Raw genomic sequence first — 23182 nt, 5'->3', positions numbered from 1 at the left:
TGCTTGCATGGAATTGGGAGCGGAGAATGGGAAGGGGTGGGAGGAGAAGCACAAAAGCCTGCTTGCTTCTTCAGTGGAGCAGCCAGAAAGAAGGCAGAACAGGTAGAACTTGTTTCCTGAAGTGGGGTGTAGGGCACATGCACAGACTACTTAGTGAAGTAGCAACCAGAAAACCCTGGGCTGGCCTTTGTGTATCCTCCCAGATCCCCAAGGGGCAGGCTAGCATAATATCTGAATACTAACATTACAGTGGTGGTGCCATCCACCCGCAGCTGTCTATTGGGAACATTGTATAGCATCTTCTCTAGGTCCTCATAGTCATTTCCTGAACTGCTAGGCTGGTAAGGATACCTCAGATACCTTTTCAGTCTTTAGAGTTTGCTTTTGTGTTATTATAATTAATAGAAACCCTCTATTGATATTGCCAACGAAGTGGTAGACAGTGTTTCCTGAGTCCCCTGAGAAGTTCACCCTCTTGTTTCTTTCTGTCTATAAGTAGACATAAACTCTAAATTAAATGAAATCATAGTATTTGGTCCTCATAAGGGGGAAATGAAAGAAACTGGTAGCTGGATGGTGGAATAGTAGGAATGGCATTAACAGTGCTGCCATGCTCTAAAGAAGGGTCAGTAATTGCAGATATGGACACAGTAGCCCTTAACTGAGGGGAGTTTTCTAGCCAATTCCTGTAGTGCGTTTTCCTTCCTCTGTCATCAGCTTATCTAATGACAGATAAAGTTGTGGGTTTTCGTTGCTTAAAGTAAACTGATCTTGCAGTTGAGTTAACTTTCATTTCACGTTAGTCTCTTCATCCATGATGCCCTCGGTGTTTCTAATTTTGATGCAAACATTCTATATTTCTGAACTGTATCATGTCAAAAATCTTTTTTAAATTACCAATAGGATAGTAGTGTGCTTCTAGCTGAATTTATTTACAGGTAAGTGCTTAGCAGAGGCACTGAAATTCTGTGAGGTGGTCTGATCACTTTGGTAGACTTCATTCCTCTGTTCCAAGTTCACAATTGTCTGGTTAATAACTTTCTCCTTTGTGTTGGGGTCTCGTCCACGGCCTTTCCTGTTTTTGTGTTAATCCATTGGTTGCTCTTTTCATATTTTAGAATGTTTAACAATTTTATCTGTTCCCAGACTGTGGCAACTTCCATGCAGACAACACTCACTGATGGTTATTGACTAGTAATTGGCATGCATAGCTAACCGCTGTGGAGCCCACCATTTCATGTTGGTTGCTCTGGACAGAAACATAAAGGGCGTCAGTGATGCTTTATGTTGTTTCTTTCCACCAGAGGAAACAGTTCTCACATTCTAGTTTCTAACTTAAGTTGAGTAAAGTGTACAGCCAGGCGATTAAAGGCACAGGCTTTCAAGCAGACAGCCTGGTCAGATCCTGGCTAACTATAGACAGGCAAGCCATTTGACTTTGTGCCTCCTTTAGCCCAGGCCATAGTACTGCTTCTGTCCATTGTTCTCAGGAGGTTTAAGTGATCATTATCAAGTGTTAGATAGGAACTTCTTGGTAGTCATAGTAGTGACTTTCAGACATGATACAAGTGGAGATGGGGGCTTGCTGGCTTCTGTTCCCAGGACACGCGCTCCCGAGTCACTCATGCTGCTGCCCCTCTCGGCACTAGTTCTCCCAGGGCATACCATGCCCCTCTTCCGCCTGAGCCTTGGCTTAATGCCCACGGGTTTGGTGATGAAGGGAAAGTTGTCTTGTTTCTCCTCTTTTGTGTATTGCTTTTTCAAGTTGTAACAAAGCAATACTGCCTTGTGCTGAAAGCATTTTTTTTGTTTCATGCATGCGGCTCTTTTCCTTTGAGTTCATGGAATCCACATCAGAGCAATTGTATTACAGTTTGTCTTGTTCTCTGTGAATTATTTATGATAGATCAAACATGTCTGTGAACTTTATATTAGTTTAATCCTTAGGAATCGTTGTTTCTCCCAAATACTTGTCTTTTCGACATGCTCAGAAGCATTTGTACCCCCAGGATAGTAAGCCTGGAGTGAGGAAGGGTTTTTCCAGACTAAATTACAAATATGATTAATGTGTAGAAATTTATCAATTTAGAAAGAATTAATTCTTAAAGTAATGGTTAACTCAAATTTATTTTTTTCTTTTTTTCATTAAAGGAAAGAGATAAAGCTGCTAGAATTATTCAGTCAGTTGTTCTCAATTTTCTGACCAGACGACGATTACAAAAGAAGGCCAGTGCAGCTCTGGTCATTCAGAAATGTTGGCGAAGAATCTCAGCACAAAGAAAGTTGCTAATGCTAAAAAATGAAAAACTGGCCAAACTTCAAAGTAAATCAGCATCACTTATTCAGGTATGATATTCTGGAATTATATTTAAACTGAAAATATTTTCATGCTTCTTTTTAAGCTTAGAAGGAAATATGTGATAGAATTTTCAGTGACCATCTCTCGAGATTCATTTTCAAATACTGCTGTCCCTTGGTGTGTCAGGATGGGATTGGTCCTGGAACCCCATGCAGATACCCAGATCTGGAGATGTTTTCATATAACTTTTGCGCTTCCTCCCATATAGTTCAAACCACCCAAAGCTTCTTTATAGAACTGAGTACTATCTAAATGCTGTGTGGATTGCAGTTGTGTGGATTGCTCAGGGAACAGAGACAAGGAAAATTTCTGCACATTCGGTCCAGATACTTGCTCTTTTCTTTGGATATTTTCCATCTGTCGTTAGTTTGAGTTCAAGGACGTGAAACTGGAAGATATAGGGGCTTACTGCCCAATTAACTAAGCACTTGCCACCTTGCTGTCTGCTGAATGCTGCTGTGTCCGGCTGACACAGTTAAATCTCTGTGCCCCTCCCTGGTTGTCCAGGTTTCCCATCAGAGCCTGTCATCTGTGACTCTGGGAAGCGCCAGCTTGTCATGTTAGTCTGCTCTCCTTTACTTTGCTCCCTGGAAGCGTCTCTTTTCTGAGAAAAGAGCACATTTTGCTCTCCAGTGCTACAACTGGTTAATAGAATGCCTATATTAATTTTCTTTTAAAGACAAAAATGTTCCATTACTTATTAATGAATGGATATCCATTAATTTTCTAATGAATTCTAGTATTAGTGAGGTATGCTATTACCTTCATCCCTTTATAAATGCTATCGAAGCTTTAACCTATAAATGTATCTCTTTTAGAAATTTAAAAGCTTTGTTTCTGTGTACTCAAAATGCTAAATGAGTTTAATAAATTGTCTCTTTTGAATCTTTTTAACAATGAAATGCATGGGAGGTTGCACGGGATGACATCATGGCTCCTGTGGTTTCTCACGAAGTAATACCCATATAATTGCCTTCTTTACCAAGAGTTAGAATATGGACAGCTTCTTATAAGCTCCTTCCCAGCCAGTAAGCTTCTCTACCCCAGCCCCTACTGACCATTAACTGTTATACTAACCATACCTTTCTCATATGCATCTTTTTAAAACAACATAAATTAGTTGTGTCTTTTTTTAAACTCAACTTTATGTAAATTCTCTCATTTACTACTATTGCATTTGTGAAAATTTTCCATGTTGGGTATGCTGTGGCTTGGTTTTCATTCTGTTGTAGTTAGACATTTGATATTCCAGATCTGAACTAACATAATTCAAAGGCTGTTTGATTGTGCCTATTAATGTGAACATGTCTTCATCCTGCTTACTGAATACCTGGAAGTACAACTGTGGAGGTGTTTTTTTGTTTGTTTGTTTTGTTTTTTGTTTTTTTTTTTTTTGGTGGGGGTTATGGGAAGCTTGTTGCATTTTAAGAGATATTGCCAGAGACTTGCTGAAGTGCCACGGAGCTTAACACAGCATGTAATTTCACACTAATGTAAATACTTGGGAAGTTTCTTAGTAACTTTGATGTGTATTAGCGTACAGAGCAGTTTTAATTTAATTTTATTGATAATTAATATGATGAACTTCTATTTTTTGACTTTTATGTGGTGTTATTTCTAGTCTCATAATTTTTCAGTTTGTCTCCTGTAGACTTAGAGGTTTTTGTATAATCCAGTCTTGAGAACATTCCTGGCAGTATGTTCTCAACTGTGTTCTCCCTGGCCTTGAGTTTGTTTCATTTTTCCCTGACGGAAGACTTTTTATTTTCTTTTATGATTTTCGTGTTTTGTTTGTAAATTGGTTTTTTACTTTGAGTCCCTCTTTACAAGTTTCTGTCCGGTGCTCTCCGTGTTCCTCTTTCCATGCAGTGTTGGTTGAAGGTTCTGCTGAAATCGCCACTGTTCTTCGTGGCTCCCAGTGACCTTTGCATTGTTTTGCATTTTTCTGTGGCAATTAGGATTGAGCTATTCTTGATGTGTTTTTTCTCTAGTATTTTTTTTTCTGTTTCGTTGATCCCTTTTGTCTATTTAGACTTGCTCTGTAGCTTCACTTGAGTTCTGACCAGTAGTAGCTAGAACTTCAAGGCTTTGTCAGTGACTGGCTGATAATTTCTTCCTATTGTTAGCTTGTCTTTATTTTCTTGCAGATACTTTGCAAAGCAAACATATTTTATCATGGGTCCAAATTTTAAATAGGAAATCATAGAGCATGTAGAATCCTCAAATAGGACAGTAAATGACAAGTCATAAAGATTTCCTTTTTGATGTGTTCTTGAATTGTGTGTACAAGCGTGTCATCAAGAATTTTCGTCTCTGTCCATTGAGAAGACTGGCCTATAAATACATTGGTCTTGATATGGGTTTATTTGGCTTGTGCTCAGGATTCATAGACAGAAGGAACTTGGCAGTGTCCTCTGTTTTATGGAATAGTTTGAGAAACATTCCTATTGATTCTTTAAAGTTCTGGTCGCATCACACAGTGAGCTTGTTAATTTCAGGAGCTTCCTGAAACTTGTTAGTTTTGTTTACTTCCTTAGTCTTAATTAGCCTTCCTTTCTGATAGGATGTTTTGGTTTGGAAGAAATAGCTAAGCAGCTATATAGTACCCATTCATGTGTTAGTGTGTTCAGTCCCCAGGAGTTTTCATATGTTCTGTTTCTCTTGCTTTTGATTTCTTGCATTGTTCAATACTGGAGAGATAGAATATAAGAAATTATTTCAGTTTTACTGTATTTGTATCCTAGTATATGATGTATTTTCGAGAACATTCCATGGACTGTTGAGAAGAATATGGGCTCTGCGTGCATGGTTAGAATGCTCTGTTTATGGTATGTTCATTGGTATATATATTATCAGAATGACCTGTCTTTTTGTAAGATGTGATATTGAAGTTCTGTGTTGTGATTAATTTATGTTGATATCCAGTGGAGTTTGTTCTGAGAAATTAGTGCAGCTGCACTTGCTGACTGTAAGTTTAGAGTTATCTCATCCTTTGGAAGACTACCTGGTCAGAGAATGGAGAGACGCTGCTTGTTTCCCGCTTTCATTTCCTTAGAATTACTTTTCTCATCCTTTTGCCCAAAGATAGTATCAGTCTTTAGTGGTGAGGTGTGTCTTTTAGAGGCCGGAAGGAAGGGATCAATCCAGCGTCTTAGTTTTCAGTTTTTGACAGGGGAATTGAGACCATTAACTTTCAGAGTTGTTATGGTTAATTAACTGTGTTAATTTCTGTCAGTTAAATAGCTTTCTAGTGTTTGGTCTATTTCTATTTCTCATTTGCTTATCATATGTGCTAGCATGGTGTATTCTATCCTACAGCTTCCTAGATAAATTGATCTTTCTCTCCTGCTTGAGGAATTCCTGAATTTTTTTAAATCACATTTTTTTCATTTATTTTGCATACTAAACAGTCCTGTCTCCCGTGTCCCTGTCCCGTGTGTGTGTGTGTGTGTGTGTGTGTGTGTGTCCCACGCATCCACTCCTCCTCTGTCTTCACTCAGAAAGCGGCAGGCCTCCCATGGGCTAGAACAAAGCATGGCCTCCTCCCATTGCATCAAGTCTAGGCTTTTGGGAACCTGTTCCCTGTGCTGGATTACCTTATCCTGTAGGTATCTTGTGTAGTAGCGATTTAGTGGTCATGAATTCTTTCAGCTTCTATTTTGTTTTGTTTTGTTTTGTTTCTTTAATCATGACGATTTTTCTGGCTATAGTAATCTGGGGCAGCAGTCTCTGTCCACTAGTACATGGACTATATTGTTTCCATCTTCTCTCCCATCGTTTCATTGTGCTTTAGGTAACTAACGTGAGTATTCTAAATCTGGCACGCATTTAAAACTTCCCATTTTCCTCACCATCCAGAATGCTGTTAAAGCTGCTCTCATGTATTTATTATCATTTGTTTTCTTCTGAGAACCACCTGTTTAATTAATTTGTTTGTGCACTTCTTGATTGGACAGTCTGGAGTTTGGGTGTTTCCGCGTTTGGGTTTTTAGTCTAGATATTACTTCCTGTCCAGTTCGGCTTTGTTCTCTGTTTCTGTCCTTGGCTGTGAGGAAGCTCGGTGAGTTGATGGGATCCCACCGGGCAGGTCTCCCTCCTCCAGCAGCGCCAGTCAGATCTTACTCAGGGCTGCGCTGATTCAAGTCGCTCCGTATGAGATGAGAGGCAAAGGCCTCGATGGCTTCTCTACTGGTCGATTTCCAGTTTTCCCAGCACCATTCGTTAAAGTCTTTTCTTCAGTGTATGTTTCAACATCACGGTTCACAATCTGGTGACAACAGGTTCACAGGTTTCTATTTCCCCTGTCCCGTTTTTGGCCTATATGTCTGTTCTGTGCAGGCATCCAGCTGGTTTGGGAGTGTAAGCTATTTTTTAGTTGACACACACAATGTTGATAAAATTTCCGTTGTGCTCATAAGCGTGGCTCTTAGGACAGGACATTAACTTAACCTTCCTTAATATAATATCCGCTAGCATTTAATGACAGATTCTAAGAGTGATGCTGAAGCCGCTACACAGCTAGCTGGCCGCGCTCCTCAATCTCTTTAGTTTGAGGAATTTACCAACAAGTAGCTGTCAGGGATGTAGATTAAAATCTTGATATTTGCAACTCTGAGCAGTGTGGCTGCTTTATTTTGCCTTCATTTCAATTATAGTAATGAAATAATGCTTTCTAAATAGCTAGTCTTTTAAAGTCATTTTCCACAAATAAGCTAGAGTGCACCTAAATAGATAGGATAGTTACACATCTTGTTATGAAGAACCATAACAAAGCCCACGTGATAAAAGACACTGAGCTTACAGCAGTGCAGTCAACAGAATGAGCATTTCTTTGGGTGTGCCTTGACTAAGCATGGGGCCTCACAAAGGGCCGTACTGGTCAGCAAATCTGTAGCCAACTACTTCTTTGACTTTATATACAGTCATCTGTATGTCTCATACACAGAGAATTTGTTCCAGGTCCTTAGCAATTCCAAAGCTCTGTGTATGGACCATATTGTTATAAAGTAGCATGGTCTTTGCATTTTCACAGCAACCAGTGTACTTTACATTTCTGAACCGCCTCCTACAATGACTACTCTTCAGCAGTTATTGGCTTTAATGTCTGGAACATTATGTCAAGAAATGAGAAAAAAAAACCTGTAGCCAATAAGCACATTTTCTTTTTTTTCCCTTCCTTTTGGGACATTTTAACATTTGGAAAATTGTGAACTGTCTGACATGAGTGTTAGATCCAAACTTGGGTTGTATGGACCTTGGTGGCTGAGCCATATCTTCAGCATTTAGGATGGTTATTTTAAATCAGAATGCTAGAAAAATGAGCATTTTTGCGTGGTAAGTTCAGAAAGCTACGTATATTTTATTTCTTTTCTGTTCTTACCTTTCTCAGGCTTATTGGAGAAGATACTCCACCAGAAAACAGTTTTTGAAGTTGAAATACTATTCAGTCATCCTTCAGTCTAGGATAAGAATGAAAATTGCTCTTACGTCTTACAAACGCTATCGTTGGGCCACAGTTACTATCCAGAGGCGCTGGCGTGCGTGTTTAAGACGAAAACAAGATCAGCAAAGATTCAAACTGCTGAAATCCTCCTGTCTTGTCATCCAGTTTATGTTCAGAAGGTGGAAGCGGCGCAAGCTGCAGTCACAAACTAAAGCTGCGGTGACCCTGCAGCGAGCGTTCAGAGAATGGCATCTCAGGAAACAAGTGAGAGAAAGATCCGCTGTTGTGATACAGTCGTGGTACAGAAGGCACCGGGAAGTGCAGAAATATATTCATATTAGATCCTGTGTTGTAGTCATCCAGAGGAGATTTCGGTGCTTTCAAGCCCAAAAGTCATATAAGAGAAGGAAAGACGCTGTCCTGACTCTCCAGATGCACTTCAGGGCTTATCAGAAGGGGAAGCTAGCACGCTCTGACTATCTGCAGAAGCGAGCGGCCGCCCTCCGACTGCAGGCTGCATTCAGGAGGATGAAGGCTCGCCATTTACACAGGCAAATTCGAGCCGCCTGTGTTCTTCAGTCCTATTGGAGAATGAGACAGGAAAGATGTCGATTTTTAAACCTTAAAAAGATTGTTATCAGATTGCAAGCACACGTAAGAAAACACCAGCAATTACAGAAATACAAGAAGATAAAGAAAGCAGCTATTATAATTCAGACCCATTTCAGAGCTTCCGTTTCAGCCAGAAAGGCTCTAGCATCTTATCAGAAAATTCGATCTTCAGTCATCGCTCTACAGTCTGCCTACAGAGGGATGCGAGCCAGGAAAATGTTCAGTCACACTGTAGCATCTGTTATAAAGATTCAGTCACATTATCGGGCGTATGTATCAAGAAAGACCTTTCGGAACTTCAGAAAGGCTGCAATACAGCTGCAGTCAGTTGTCAGAATGAAACAAGCACGTAAGCGGTATTTACGTTTAAGAGGGGCTGCACTGTTTATCCAGCAGTGGTACCGTTCCCAAAAGATGGCTGTGCAAAAGAGAAGAGAATACACGCAGATGCGTGTGTCCTGTATCAAGCTGCAGGCGTATTTTAGAGGCTACCTGGTCCGAAAGCAGATGAGGCTGCAAAACAGAGCCGCCATTTCTCTCCAGTCTTACTTCAGAATGAGGAGAATGAGGCAGCGGTACCTCAAGATGTGCAAGGCAGCTGCTGTCATCCAGAACTTCTACTGTGCCTATAAAGCCCAAGTCAGACAAAGGGAGAAATTCTTGCAGATCAGAGGAGCAACCATTTGTCTGCAGGCAGCTTTCAGAGGCCACAAAGTCCGTCAGATAATCAAGCGGCAGTCTACGGCTGCCCTTACAATTCAGAGGGTTTTTAGGGGCTACTGTCAGAGGAGGAAGTTCCAAACTGTGCTTCAGTCTGCTGTGAAGATTCAGAGATGGTACAGGGCACACAGGATCGCTTGTGCCACGAGAACCCAATTTCTCAAGACAAGAGTGGCTGTGGTTTCCCTCCAGTCTGCCTACCGTGGCTGGAGGGTCCGGCAGCAGCTCAGGAGAGAGCATGAGGCCGCAGTGAAGATCCAGTCTACTTTTAGAATGGTCCTGGCCCAGAAACAGTTTAAACTACAGAGAACAGCAGCAATAGTCCTCCAACAGCGTGTTAGGGCGTGGGCTGCAGGAAAGAGGCAGCGCTCAGAGTACGCTGAGCTCCGCCGCGCAGTCCTGGTGTTGCAGGCTGCCTGGAAGGGAAAGACACTGAGAAGACAGATTGAGCGGCGGCACAGATGCGCTGCCCTCGTACAGTCCTATTACAGAATGCACGTCCAGCGAAGGAGGTGGAAGGCCTTGAAAGCAGCTGCTCTTCAGATTCAGGTGTGTTACAGGGCGTACAAAGTTGGCAGAGAACAGCGCCGTTTATACTTAGAAACGAGAGCAGCTGTGATAATTTTGCAGTCCGCTTACCGTGGTATGAAGGTGAGAAGAGAAATAAAAGAATACAACAAAGCAGCAGCCACTCTTCAGTCTAAGTTTAGAGCTTACAGAAGCCGAAAGAAGTACACGAGCTATAGAGCTTCAGCAGTTGTAATTCAGAGGTGGTACCGGAGTAGTAAGCTCACAGCCCAGCACCATCAGCAGTATCTTACCTTAAAGAAAACGGCAATTAAAGTTCAGGCTCTTTACAGAGGAGTGAGAGTGAGAAGGCACATTCAACACATGCACGTGGCAGCCACGCTTATTAAAGCCACGTTTAAGATGCACCAGTCGAGAGTCAGGTACCAGAGGATGAGAGCAGCAGCTGTTGTGATTCAAGAGCGATACAGAGCATATCGTCTCGGGAAAATGCAGCGTGAAAAGTTCCTGACAACCCTGCAGGCCGTCCGAACTCTTCAGGCAGCTGTGAGAGGAGCAAGAGCGAGGCAGACTGTAAGAAAGATGCGGGTTGCAGCCACACTCATTCAGTCTCACTTTCGAAGATACAGACAGCAAACTTATTTTTGTAGGTTACGGAGGGTAGCGAAAATGATGCAGCAGAGATTCCGAGCAGTGAGAGAAAGAAACATTCAGTTTCAGAGCTACCGTAGACTGAGACGTTCTGTAATAGTCATTCAGGCTGCCTTCAGGGGACAGAAAGCTAGGCGACATCTAAAAGCTATGCATTTCGCTGCCACTCTCATTCAGAGGAGATACAGAACGCTACTGCTGAGAAGGAAATTCCTCTCTCTCAGGAAAACTGTTATTTGGATCCAGAGACAATACCGTGCAAATCGTCACAGCAAGTATCAGCAACAATCTCTGTGGGAGAAGGCAGTTATTAAGATCCAGTCGTCATACAGAGGATGGGTGGTGAGGAAAAGGTTGCAAAAGATGCACAGGGCTGCCACTGTGATCCAGGCCGCCTTCAGGATGCACAGAGCCTGCGTGAGGTACCAGTGTTTGAGACAGGCCGCAGCTGTGATCCAGAAGCAATACCACGCACACAGAGCTGCAAAACTGCAGAGGCAGCTTTTCGTCCGACAGAGACATGCTGCTGTGATCCTCCAGGCCGCCTTTAGGGGAATGAAAACCAGAAGTCAGTTGAAGACGATGCATTCTTCTGCAGTCCTTATTCAGAGTAAATTTAGAGCCCTAGTAGTAAGGAGGAGATTCATGGCTCTCAGAAGCGCCGCTATATTTGTTCAGAGGAAATATCGAGCCACCATTTGCACCAGGCGTAAGTTGCACCAATTCTTGCATTTACGGAAGGCAGCCATTACAATACAGTCATCTTATCGAAGACTGGTGGTCAAAAAGAAGTTACGAGAAATGCACAGGGCTGCAGTTGTTATCCAGGCTACTTTTAGAATGCACAGAACATACGTTAGATTTCACACTTGGAAGCGTGCCTCGATCATAATCCAGCAGCATTATCGAACATACAGAGCTTTGAAACTACAAAGAGAAAAACTTACCAGGCCAGTCGGACAGTGGGATTCTGCTGGGGTCATTCAAGTTGCACATAGAGGAATGAAAGAGAGCCAGCTTTTAAAAGAAAAGCATAGTGCTGCTGTCATAATACAAAGCACATATAGGATGCATAGGAAGCAGCGTTTCTACCAGCAGCTTCGGTGGGCGGCAAAAGTAGTACAAGAAAAATATAGAGCAAATAAAAAGAGACAGCAAGCTCTTTTGCTCAATGCCAATAAGGAAGAAACAACTCTTATTCAGATGCATTTTCTGGATCTGGACACCGCAAAACAAACTCAGCAGCAGCATGAGGCTGCCTTGGTTATACAGAAGCATTTCAGAGCCTTTAAAGCAAGGAGGCAAATGGAATCTGAAAGAGGCTACCAGGTGAGTAATGTGTCACTGAAGTACCTGCCTACCACACTAGAGTCTCTCCGCCAAATGCATGTGCTAAAGCTTTTTATTGAGCAAAGAAATACACACAACACACACACACACACACACACACACACACACACACATAGTGGTGGTATGACATTATTATAGATCAGTTTTGAAAGGAAATAAAATGTTAGCAGTTCTGCAGACATACCCTTCATGACCACAGGAATCAGATGCAAGGGTTTGAGATGCTGAGGAGCTCAGTGTGGAGCACACAGGTATCCCAGCAGGATGTCTACTAAGGCAGCTCACTGTTTCACTGAAGGTCAGAAGTGCAGTGGGTGTTTTACTTTGATTTGTACAGTTTTATCACATTCTGATCATTGAACCTGGGGAAGAATGTCTAGGAAGAAGAGAACCTAAGGCCTGGATCTGGAGAACATAAGAACTTAAGAGTATTGAGCAAAGTCTACATGATCCTAAGAAACAAGTAAGCTGAGAACTTGGTATCAAGAAACCAAGGATTGGGGGAGAACAGGAAGTGTGCTCAAATTCCAGATGCTGAGAATCAGTGGGCTTTAGTTTTTAATTAAGGATTGCATCAGCTACATGATAGAAAAGCCAAACTAATCTCATGAAAAGTCAACTGAATTTTATTTTATATAAGTAGGCTTGGGAGGTATTTTATTTCACAAGATATTTATAAATATTAGCTATAATAGTCCTTGTACCATTTGAATTGTAGATCAACAGTTATTTAATTTCTCTGGTCCATGATTTCTATATTTTGTTGCTATAAAGATTAATCATTTTTTGAATTTTTAATTGAGTAAGTTATAGGAATTATTATGTTAATGTTGCTGAAATGAGAAAATCTGACTATTCTTTCAAAATTCTGCTGCAGGCAGAGCATATAATCACAAACGAATGTGGAGAGGGGGCTGTTTGCGCTCTCTTCAGAAAGTAGAGTTTATTTCTGTTCTTCCGGGTGTATTGAGGATAGTGTGTGTTTATCTGGTTTTAAACAAATCGTTCATAGCTTACAGTTTTAAACTTCCAATTAGACTGTGCTGAAGTGGGCTGGCAGCCAGCCACACAGTGTTTATTATCAAGAGTATACTGCACATACACTCTTGTAATAACCACTGCTGCCAGAAGGTTCAGTGTGTGTCTGTCTAGTAAACAGGTGGAGTCCAACTTGATTTTTGCAATTAACATTTTGTTTCCATTAATTGTATATTAACTGTTTTATATATGCAATTAATATAACATTAACTGCATAAGATCTTTCTAGTTTGTAACCTTAGACCATTACTGTTTCCTTATTCTATTTATATGCTTGATGTAGGCTGTCTGGAGGAAGCATAAAGCTAGAAAACACTTATCCAAAGTGGAAGCTGCCTGCAGGATTCAAGCTTGGTATAGGTGTTGGACAACACGCAGGAGATACACAGCTTTGTTACGAGCTGCTAAAATTATTCAAGGCTACTTCTGCGCCAAGCTGGAGAGAATGAGGTAAGGTTTTATAACTCTATGGAAGTGTGTAGGATCCTAGGTAAAGTAATACTGCTTGTTTTCTTTTAAATAGTTGATATGTTCAACTTATCAACTCTTCGAAATTGTGCGTTTGTAAAAATATATCCTTCTATCTTTTTATATAAAGTACAACTCGGATAGTATAATTTAGTAAAAAGTATTTATGTGTTTAATTCAATCCAAAGGGATGACTAAAAGGACCACAGATTAGAACGTGAGTGAACTGGCTTAGTGTTGACATCTGCTTTCTTTGTTGATTTAGCCGCTAGCAACAGTTGTTGGCTTTTGTGTGTGTGATGTATGTGTGAGTGCAGGGAGAGACAGAGGTGATCTCTGTCCGCTTATTTTTCGAGACAGGGTCTGTGACTGAACTCACCCGTTAACTAGAGTGAGTACCCAGCAAGCTCAGGACCTGCCTGTCTCCACACCTCAGTGCTAGGTGCACAACTGCTCAGCTATGACTGGCTTTTACCTGGGCACTGAGGATCTGAATCCAGCAGACACTCTACTGGTTGAGCAGTCCGGATTTTGTTTTTGTTTTGGGGTGTGTTATTTTCCATCAACTTTTTCCTTAGTGATGAGGAGCCTGGTTATCAGTCTGTCCTCTTATTCCTATTTCATTTTTAAAATGTTCATAAAATTTTACTAGATAGATATCCTTTTATTATTTTTATGCCATAGTATAAGAATTTTTCTATATCCAGAATTGATGAGCTACTGCATCAGATATTGCTTAAAATTCACTAAAGAGGACTTCCTGAATTTGAGGAACTCCTTGACCAATACTGTTGGTGAAATGGGCTAATTCGTAGGTGATGTTTAATGTTAGTATTAAGGTATATGCTTGTGTTTCTTGTACCATTTGCAAGCGATTCTCTCTGAAGCTCAGCCTTGTTTTCTAAGGATCACGGTGTTAAAGGCTTGTCATTGCTATTTTGTCCTGTGTCATGTTCATGTGATGCTGACCTGTTTCCCAGTAAGAGTCCCTTTCTCCTTCGAGGACTTTATTTCAATTACCACCTCCTTCATCCAGGAATTTTTCTAATTCCTAATAAGACTTTTGAAAAATGTACAAAATTCTTTGTTCAGAGTTTATTTTCATGCAGTAGAAATTTGTTAGTTGCAAACCTGGCTCTCCTTGTGGTGAAATCTGAGTGCTGGAGCTGAAGCGTAAGGCGCACTTCTGCATTGTGCATCATTGCTCTCCTTATATTTTCTTTCTCCTCAGTGTTGTGGGGGCAGCGCTGACCAGATTAAACTGATTTAAGTTACTTTCTAATCTACTTTTCAGGTTCTTGAAGATGAGAGCATCAGCAATTTTAATTCAGAGGAAGTGGAGAGCTACACTCTCTGCAAGAGTAGCTCGTGAGAAGTTGATTTTAAAAGTAAGTGTAAATAAAAATCAACCCATTTTCCCAGACCCACATCAGGAAATAACTCAGGAAGAATGTTAAAGGTTGGACTGTGCATTTGTTTGCTACACATCTGTTTCAGTCCATTAAAATTATATTCACTCTTAACAATATGATTTTTGCCAGGATGTTATGTGTGTGTATATTAAAAAAATGTATTCTCAAACTTAAAGTTTTCATGATTACAGTGAAAGTCAATTATGTTTGGAAAATATATACTTTTTTATTGCAGCTCGTCTTATGGTGAGCTTGAAAATCTTATTCCTACGTATTAATGTTCCTTGCACCTCTTTCGTCATGAAGACATCGACCTGCTTGTTTGATACAAGCCCGTTTTAGAGGTTACAAGGGAGAGCAGTCCTTTCTACAGCAGAGATCCATTGTTTGTTCATATAGAGTGACGTACAAGCCAGGGTTACAAGGAAGTATGAAAGGATAGAATATATCAAATTTTAAAAGTTTAGTTATTTTACAAGCATTGGTACATGGTTGGTTAGTAAGGAAAAGAGTAAATATTGTAGAGTAAAATTAAAAGTATTTGATGTTAAGCTGTGACAAATTTGGATTTTGCAGAACACTATCAAATCGATACAATCGTTAACTCAATTCCGCTCACACAGCCATCCAACAGGGTCATCGGGTGTCATAGATTTATTGTTGTTCTGTGATTCTGTTATCCTATTTCTTTGCATAGATTGTCATACCAAAGACACAAAATGTTTTCTTTTTTTTTTTTTTTTTTTTTTTTTGCAATAACATTTAGCAAAAGAACTGCCAAGAGTGTGAAGTTTGTGAGGAGGCCTCTCTAGCAGCTCTAAGAACCGTTCCTGTGATAGCCACATCTTCACTAAGGATTCTTTTCCTTTAGGAAGGCCATGACATTGGGGCTAAGGATATGTGAACTCCTGCATAGAAAAAAATAATTAGATTTGAACTTTCCTGCATAGAAAAAAAATTAGATTTGAACTTTAAAGGGAGAAATCTTATATTCATTAAATCAAAATTAGAAATCTAAAGTCAAGCCTGGCGGTGGTGGTGCACAACTTTAATCGCAGCACTCAGGAGGCAGAGGCAGGTGGATCTCAGTGAGTTCAAGGCCAGGTTGGCGTACAGAGCGAGTTCCAGTAGAGGCTCCAAAGCTACAGAGAAATCCTGTCTCAAAAAATATTCCGCCCCGTCCCCCCCTCAAAAAAAAGGTAAAGAAAGAAAGAAATCTAAAGTCAAATGTCATAGTAGAAAGCTCTTACATGGCCCCGCCCCAGTACTTATGCTGCAGTATCTAATGCTGGAGAAAGACACGCACACGCGCGCGCACACACACACACACACACACACGTACTTATGCTGCAGTATCCAATGCCGAGAGGTGAAATTTGTCAGCTTTTCCATCTCTGAATCTTATCACCTCTTACAGCAATGCTGTAATCTTTACAAACCTTTTACCTGCCTCTCCCTGAGTACTGATCTGCCTTAAAACAGTCTTCCAGTAAGCTTGTTAACCTAAAAGCTGTTTTTCTTTAGTAAAGGGCTCAGAATTCTGCTTTTGTGTCTTGTTATATGAGTTATTTTATCAGAACTATTGTATAGTGATGTGGAATTTGTGTGATTATTTCGGGTCTAAGCAGCCAGGAACAAACAAGCAGCCTCCATACGACAGTATAGTAAAGAATTATAATTACTTTGAATTAAAGTGAAAATAACTACTAGTTACAGTCAATACATTTTGTTTATATAATGTTATATGCTGAGATAAAAATACTTTATATATTTTCTGCTTGAATTATTTTAATGTATTTTGCCTATTTTTCTATTGAAATGTTTTCTTTCTGTGCTTTAGGTTTCAGAAGAGAAAGCCAGAATTCGACTTCGCCACTTTACAGCGGCTGCATACTGTCACATGTGTGCCCTTAGAATCCAGCGAGCCTATAGAAGCCACGTGGCTTTGAGGAACGCTAAGGCTAAGGCGCAGGTTAATTCAGTCATCTCTATTCAGGTTAGCTCGTCCTCTGCACTGACGTAAGGTCACAGAATATTAGACTGTTAGATCACAGGATGCATTAAGGGCTAGAAACTGGGCGATGTTTTGTGGGCCAGTGTTCATCCACTGATGTAATTGTATTCATCCACTCTGTAGATACTTGTTTCTCTACACCCTTGTCCAACAGTGGCCTCAGAAGACATTCGGAAATTGCCAATCTAATGAATGGGAATGGAAATATATCTTTGTTTGGATTTAGTTGTTTACTGTCATTTCTATTTTTTCCCTAAATTCATTAGTCATTTAAGTCCCTATATGACTATTTCTTACTATTTCAAATATTTTAAAGCTCATAGCCTATTTTTCTATTTGATATCTGTATTGTAATTTATAGGGGAAAATTTTCTTTTTGTATATACTGATATATATTTATATATAAAATATTTGGGTAGAAAACAAGTTACAAAATGAAGCAGAGTTTGATAGGACTCATATATGTTGTAATCTGTCCCCACATATATTCAAAAGAGCTAGAAGGCTTTGCTCCAAGTGGAGTAGGGAAATGATACCTCAAAGTAGAGTCAAAAGGTCTATCAATATTCTTTTCATTTTTGCATATAAATGTATATACATGCATATGTGTATGCATACATATATGAAAATACATGCACAGACATATGCATAGACACGTGTATGTATATGTTGACTCACATATGTTCTGAAATAAAAGTGAAAAACCATGTTTTGAATAGAGATGGTTTCGAAGAAGATTACAACAAAAGAGGTTAACTGAACAGCATCATCAGATCATAAAACCTAACCGTGAAGTTCAAGAGTGTCAGCACCAGCAGAACAAGGCAGCATCAGTGCTACAGAGGGCAGTCCGCCACTTCCTCCTGCGCAGAAGACAGGAAAAAATCAACACCAGTGCCACTAGGATTCAGGTAAGTTCAAGTTTAGTTTTAGCCCAAGGTTACAATCTGAGTTACAGCTTCAGTTGATATATACGTCCCATACATTACTGGCTGTCATTTTTCAATGACTCTGTTATACCTGTTTGTTAAGGCTTTGTGGAGAGGCTATTCTTGTAGGAAGAAAAATGATCGCACAGAAATTAAAGCTATACGACGAAGCCTTCGAGCTGTCAGTAAGAACGTTGAGGAGGAAAATAAGCTCTACAGAAGAACTGAGCGCGCGCTGCATTACCTGCTGACGTACAAGCACTTGTCTGCCATCCTGGAGGCCTTGAAGCACCTGGGTTAGTTTCCTGTAGCAATGCCATGCTTAAGAGTAGGATTACATTTTCCCTAGGAATGCAGAATAATCGGTGTCTCCTAAAACTCCGTTATGTTGCAGTGAATTTCTTGCTTATTCATTTGTTTCCTCTCAGAGGTCGTTACCAGATTATCTCCACTTTGCTGCGAGAGCATGGCTGAAAGTGGAGCCGCTTCTACCATCTTCGATGTGATCCGGGGTTGTAATCGAAGTGTTCCCTGTATGGAAGTTGTTGGGTATGCTGTCCAAGTGTTGCTGAATGTAGCAAAGGTAGCTTTCCATTTTAATAGCAAAATATTCATTGTCAATATGAAGTATGGCCCTGCAAATTAAACTTTATGTTTCCTTATTATTACATCAGGCTTCTGTTTTTGAATTCAGTTATGCACAAGAGTCTTTCTGGGAGTAAAAAAAAAAAATGTTAATTAACATGGCCGTATATGGAAAAGCTAGTTTTTATATGATTTCATTTATTTTGCTCACAGCATGTTTACCATTTACTGCCTACGTGCTGGTAATTTCTGAGTTATTTAATTTTGTCTAAGTCTCTAGAGTAGTTTCTATTCCATTTTACAGAGGAGATATAGCGATAGGACGTACTAAGTTACACACAGCCCAGGCATTACCAGAAGAGATTCCCTACTGACCCGTCTCCTGAACCAAGCTCCCGCTGACGAGAGGCGGTGGGAGAGAGTGGACTCCATGCCGAAGTCTGGATTTTGGTCCCAGACCTCTGTGTTGTTGCAGCTTATGTAGAGTGTCTGTGCTTCATGCTGTTCACCTGTAACATGAGTGCAGTCCAGGACCGCCCTGGTGTTACTGAGGCCATCTGTCATCACACCAGAGGCATCTCCAGAGACTGCTGTGTTACCTGGTGATGCTTTGTTATTTTAGGATGGTGCACATTTCAGTGTGAATCTAATGACATGGTTAAACAAATAAGTCATGAAAATGTATTATAGACCTAGTATTAAATTTATCATTTTATTTTATAGCAATTTCATCTTCTCAAGAAGCTAGGTCTTCTAGGTCTTCTCTGCTGTTATCCTATTGTAATCACAGAAAGTTACCTTGTGAGAGTCTTACTACCATGGTCTTTAAAAGCTTCTTTTTATCTACTTTAAGATATTCTCTCTCTCTCTCTCTCTCTCTCTCTCTCTCTCTCTCTCTCTCTCGCTCTCTCTCTTTCTCTCAATTTAGGCTCTGGTTCACTTCAAAACTGTAAAAATGGGTGGGGTGAAACGATTAAGGTCGGGATGTGTCTGTAGCACAGGATCAGCGATAATAAAATGTCATCATGAGATCTTTTTCACTTGCTGCAGATGCTCCAAAGACTTGGCTCTGCCCTTATTTTGTGGTTAGGTGGTGTAAAGCCATGTGTTCCTTGTAAGTTTTCATTTCATTCTGGTCTCTTTAAGTATGAGAAGACAACCTCAGCCGTGTATGAAGTTAAGAACTGTGTGGACACGCTGCTGCAGCTGCTGCAAGTGTACCAGCAGAAGCCTGGTGACAGAGTCGCCGAGAAGAGCGCGAGCATTTTCACAAGAACTTGCTGCTTGCTGGCTGTGCTGTGTAAGACAGAGCACTGTGCTTCCGTGAGTGCTGATCAGTCGCCTTTCTCCTAGATGTTTAATGTCTTTGACTTGTATGTCTTCTTTAGTTATCACACTAAAGTAGAGCTGTATATGTATGCAAACCTGCTTTGTTCAATGATAGAAATGAATTCACACAAACATTTGTCTAGTCATAAAGAACCCGACTCTGGGGCTGGGAAACTGTTCATTAGTAGAGCACTTGCTTGGCATGACCCGGCCCTGAAGCACAGTCTATAAAAGGGGGAAAGTTAACTCTGAAAATAGAATTTATTGCATCCATTTAAGCAGTTCCCTGGGAAGACTAACACACCCCAGTGTGTTAGAAGGCAGATTTGTGTGACCGGGGCCTTACGCTGTCCGTGGTCATCCTTACCCTATCCTGCTGACGTTCCTATTACCTAGTGCTGAGACTACTGAGCCTCTAGCTACAGCTGTTAACACAGAGTAACCGTAGCTTGTACCTAGATTGTGGCTTTTTTTTTTTTTTTCTGTGTAGATTGGGAAACAATTTAAGGTTTTATGCCAGAGGGGATTTTCAGTGAGGGTTTTTTTTTTGTTGTTGTTGTTGTTTTGTTTTAATTTTGGTTTTGGTGTATGTTTTGTTTTGTTTTGAGACAGAATCTTACTGTGTAGCCCTGGCTGGTCTAGAATGACTGTAGACAGGCTGTGTTACCATGCTCAGCCTCCCGTTCAGCTTTATGCCATTCTGATAGAGAATGAATCTGGGAGAGGATGGGTGGATAAGGAAACTTTAGGAAAGAGGCAAGTGCAGATGTGCCAACATCATCTGGGTTTGCATCAGTGACAGGAAGAGGTTCTCTTTGGAAAAGTGGATGTCTTGGTATCTGGACATGATAGGTGGATTGGCTAGAGTCTTTACTTTCTGTATTCCATGTGTAACCTTTTTAGTATATGCCTTTTTAATAACTAACTTGCAAATTAGTTAATAATTTAAATCAATCTACCTGCTCACTTTAGAGAGCGTTTCTCCTTTCTTAAAAGCTGAAAAGCATAGTATTGATCATTCATGATTTCCTGCAGAAAGAAATTTAATTCTTGCCAGTTTTTAACAACTGTAATTTTCTCTTTTTTAGGATGTACAAAGTAGAGCAAAAGTTATTGATCGCATTTGTCACCTCTACAAATGTACAGTTCCTAAGCATAAAGTGAATACAGAAGGGTTATTTGATAAACAAAAGAAGAATTCCTGTATAGCCTTTCCTTTTCTACCAGAAAGATCTGTGAAGACGAGGATAGTTTCAAGGTAAGTGGTTAAATGTGGTCTGCAATTCGTGTGCGATGGGTTCATTTAATAAGTGTTTACATTTTGAACAGGAGGCGAACACTGGGTGAGTGGAGGAGATCTAAGTACATAATAAATCACCATTGCTATGGCTTTGGGCGTTGCTTATTCACTCAACACATACCCTGTTTTAAGTAGCTAAAAAGCTTGCTAGGATGCTGGTTATAATTATGTCACTTGTTTTCTATGTTAAAGTAAAAACGCGTTATGTGTCAACTGTCAAAAGTCCCTTTTGGCCAAAATGGCAGTCCCCGCTCTTTACATAATTACCCATAATTACTTTCCAAATTTCTTCCTCTAGGTAAGATCTTTGTAAGGCTTTGTATTAGGTTTTGTGGAATGCTGTAACGAATTACCAGAAACGTGGCTTAAAGCAATTATCGCTGGTATATAGTGTTCACACTGAGTTCCTGAACAACGAAAACTAAAGAAAAAGTTGAAGATATGACAGAATGGCAGGCATTCAAACCGTGGGATTTGTTTTGGGCAGGCCTGAGAACCATTGATCTCGAAGCAAAATGTCAATCAGCCATTGATAAACAGCCAATCTCCTGTAACTGAGCAGGAGAGCCCAGGTGGCAATAGAAACCAGTGTATCCTTATTTCAGGATCTCTGTAGCATTGAGGCCAGATGAAAGTGACTCCGGGTTAGAATCATTTGGTCTTCTTATCAGTGTCCAGATTCTCTAGTTACTCTACAGGAAAGAACAATAAAATAGGAATGCAGATAGGAGGAATTTCTTTGAGAGGATTTGAGAGGATACGTGGCCCTTCCTCCCCATTTTCTCAGTGACTGATGTATGTGATTATAACCTCAAATGCGGAAGTGCCTGAGAGGGAGTAGAGACATCTGCAAAGAAGCAAGGATGAAACTGGTCATCACTGTGGAGAGAGAGAAGCAATGTGCTAGGAAATAAAGGCCGAGGTCCCGCTTAAAACATGGGCTGGAGCCAGGAAGCAAGCCAGTGTCTAGTGTTTCATGACCAGCATTCATCTGTGTAGGAATGGAAAGCAGACACTTTGATTCAGTTTTGAAACATGGTTGAATTTTCCAGATTCATGTTATAGGGGAGGAATAAAGGTGATAGCATTTTCAAAGAAGATTATTGACATACCTATGCTGATATTCATACTAACTGTAGTGTATACTGAAGGCTGAATGAATTGGAGACCTTGGTGAGGTGGAAAACTTTGTTTAGAGGCTTAAATAAAACATGTGGTTTGCTGGAAATCAGAGGTGGGGTTTGCAGAATGGAAGTCTAAATTGAGTGGCCATGCAGTTTACAAACCTCGTTTATGCCTGTGAGAAAGGACAGTTAAGGCTAAGGAAGTACAGGAAGAAAGTGTACAAGGGGTGACAGGGTGAACATTGATCATTTATGGATGCGGATGGTACTTCGAATGGTGGCAAAAACTGAGAAAAGACTTAGCCAGCTTTGTAGATGAACAGAAACAATATATAGACAGTATAACCTATAATGAGAAGCTCTCCCATATCGTGAAGGTAACTCTTTTTTAACAGAAACATCATTAATGCTGGTGGTTTTTTTTTCTTCTCTTAAACAGACTTAATTCCCAGAGGGTTTTGAGGCGTGATAATATGGAAGAAATCACAGACTCATTGCAAGCTATTCAACTGGTGATGGATACCCTTGGCATTCCTTATTAGTAAATGGAAATGCTTTCAGTGTAGGACTATAAAAAAGTCGTGCCAATCATGGATACATGGAGCAGCTTTTACTTTCAGTGTAAACTTTTAAATATGACTTTGTATAAAATAAAAATATGTATTATTTGTTACTGAATTGTTTATTAAAGTTTTCATTTTTACTGTTTTTATAAATTATTGAGGTTATAACTTCATTACATTTTTTTCCTCCAAACCGTTCCATATCCAACTTCCTGCTCTTCTTCAGATTCATAATTTCTTTTCACTAATCATTATGTATGTATTATGTATTTCTATGTGCGTATGTTCTAATGCAACATGTTAAGTCCCTATTATGTCATCTGTATGCATGTTTTCAGAGCTGACTAGGTGGCAGTGGCTCTATACATATGAAAGCCTACTTGTCATAAGATGATTACAATATGTGTGTCTGTCAGCTTAAAGTATTTCCTTGAATGTAATCTCATCCATAAAGGAAAAAGAATATTGTCTTTTATTTGTATATAACTTGAGACACATTTTTAAAGCAAATATTGGAAATTGAAGATGTGAATACAATCTTATATGAGAGAAGAATATAAAGTAACCCCAGAAGACTATTTATCTTCAGTTTCCTATTTCTCTTATTCGGTTTTCTATTCTTGTGGAAGATACCATGACCTCTGCAACTCTTATAAAGGAAAACATTTAATTTATACTTCCTTTCAGTTTCAGAGGTTAGTGCATTATCACAATGGCTGGGAGCATGGTGACATGCAGGTGGACACAGTGCTGTAGA

At 40.1% G+C, this 23182-nt stretch overlaps 1 protein-coding gene across 1 annotated transcript in view; it reads left to right on the top strand.

Moving 5' to 3' along the window:
* The window catches only part of Aspm (assembly factor for spindle microtubules), a 42944-nt gene extending 20363 nt beyond the window's left edge, over nt 1-22581 (top strand). The window contains exons 17-27 of the mRNA XM_048430965.3: nt 2152-2346; nt 7749-11642; nt 12985-13151; nt 14464-14557; nt 16422-16577; nt 17315-17506; nt 17628-17820; nt 17953-18107; nt 19256-19432; nt 20527-20696; nt 22302-22581. Coding sequence (XP_048286922.3) covers nt 2152-2346; nt 7749-11642; nt 12985-13151; nt 14464-14557; nt 16422-16577; nt 17315-17506; nt 17628-17820; nt 17953-18107; nt 19256-19432; nt 20527-20696; nt 22302-22404 — 5496 coding nt within the window. The 3' untranslated portion in view covers nt 22405-22581. The remainder of the gene's footprint in view (nt 1-2151; nt 2347-7748; nt 11643-12984; nt 13152-14463; nt 14558-16421; nt 16578-17314; nt 17507-17627; nt 17821-17952; nt 18108-19255; nt 19433-20526; nt 20697-22301) is intronic.
* Nucleotides 22582-23182: the final 601 nt, after the last annotated feature.

The sequence above is a fragment of the Myodes glareolus genome, chromosome 5 (genome assembly GCF_982192425.1).
Source record: "Myodes glareolus chromosome 5, mMyoGla1.1, whole genome shotgun sequence".
NCBI lineage: Eukaryota > Metazoa > Chordata > Mammalia > Rodentia > Cricetidae > Myodes > Myodes glareolus.
This window is presented reverse-complemented; position numbering and strand designations above follow the sequence as displayed.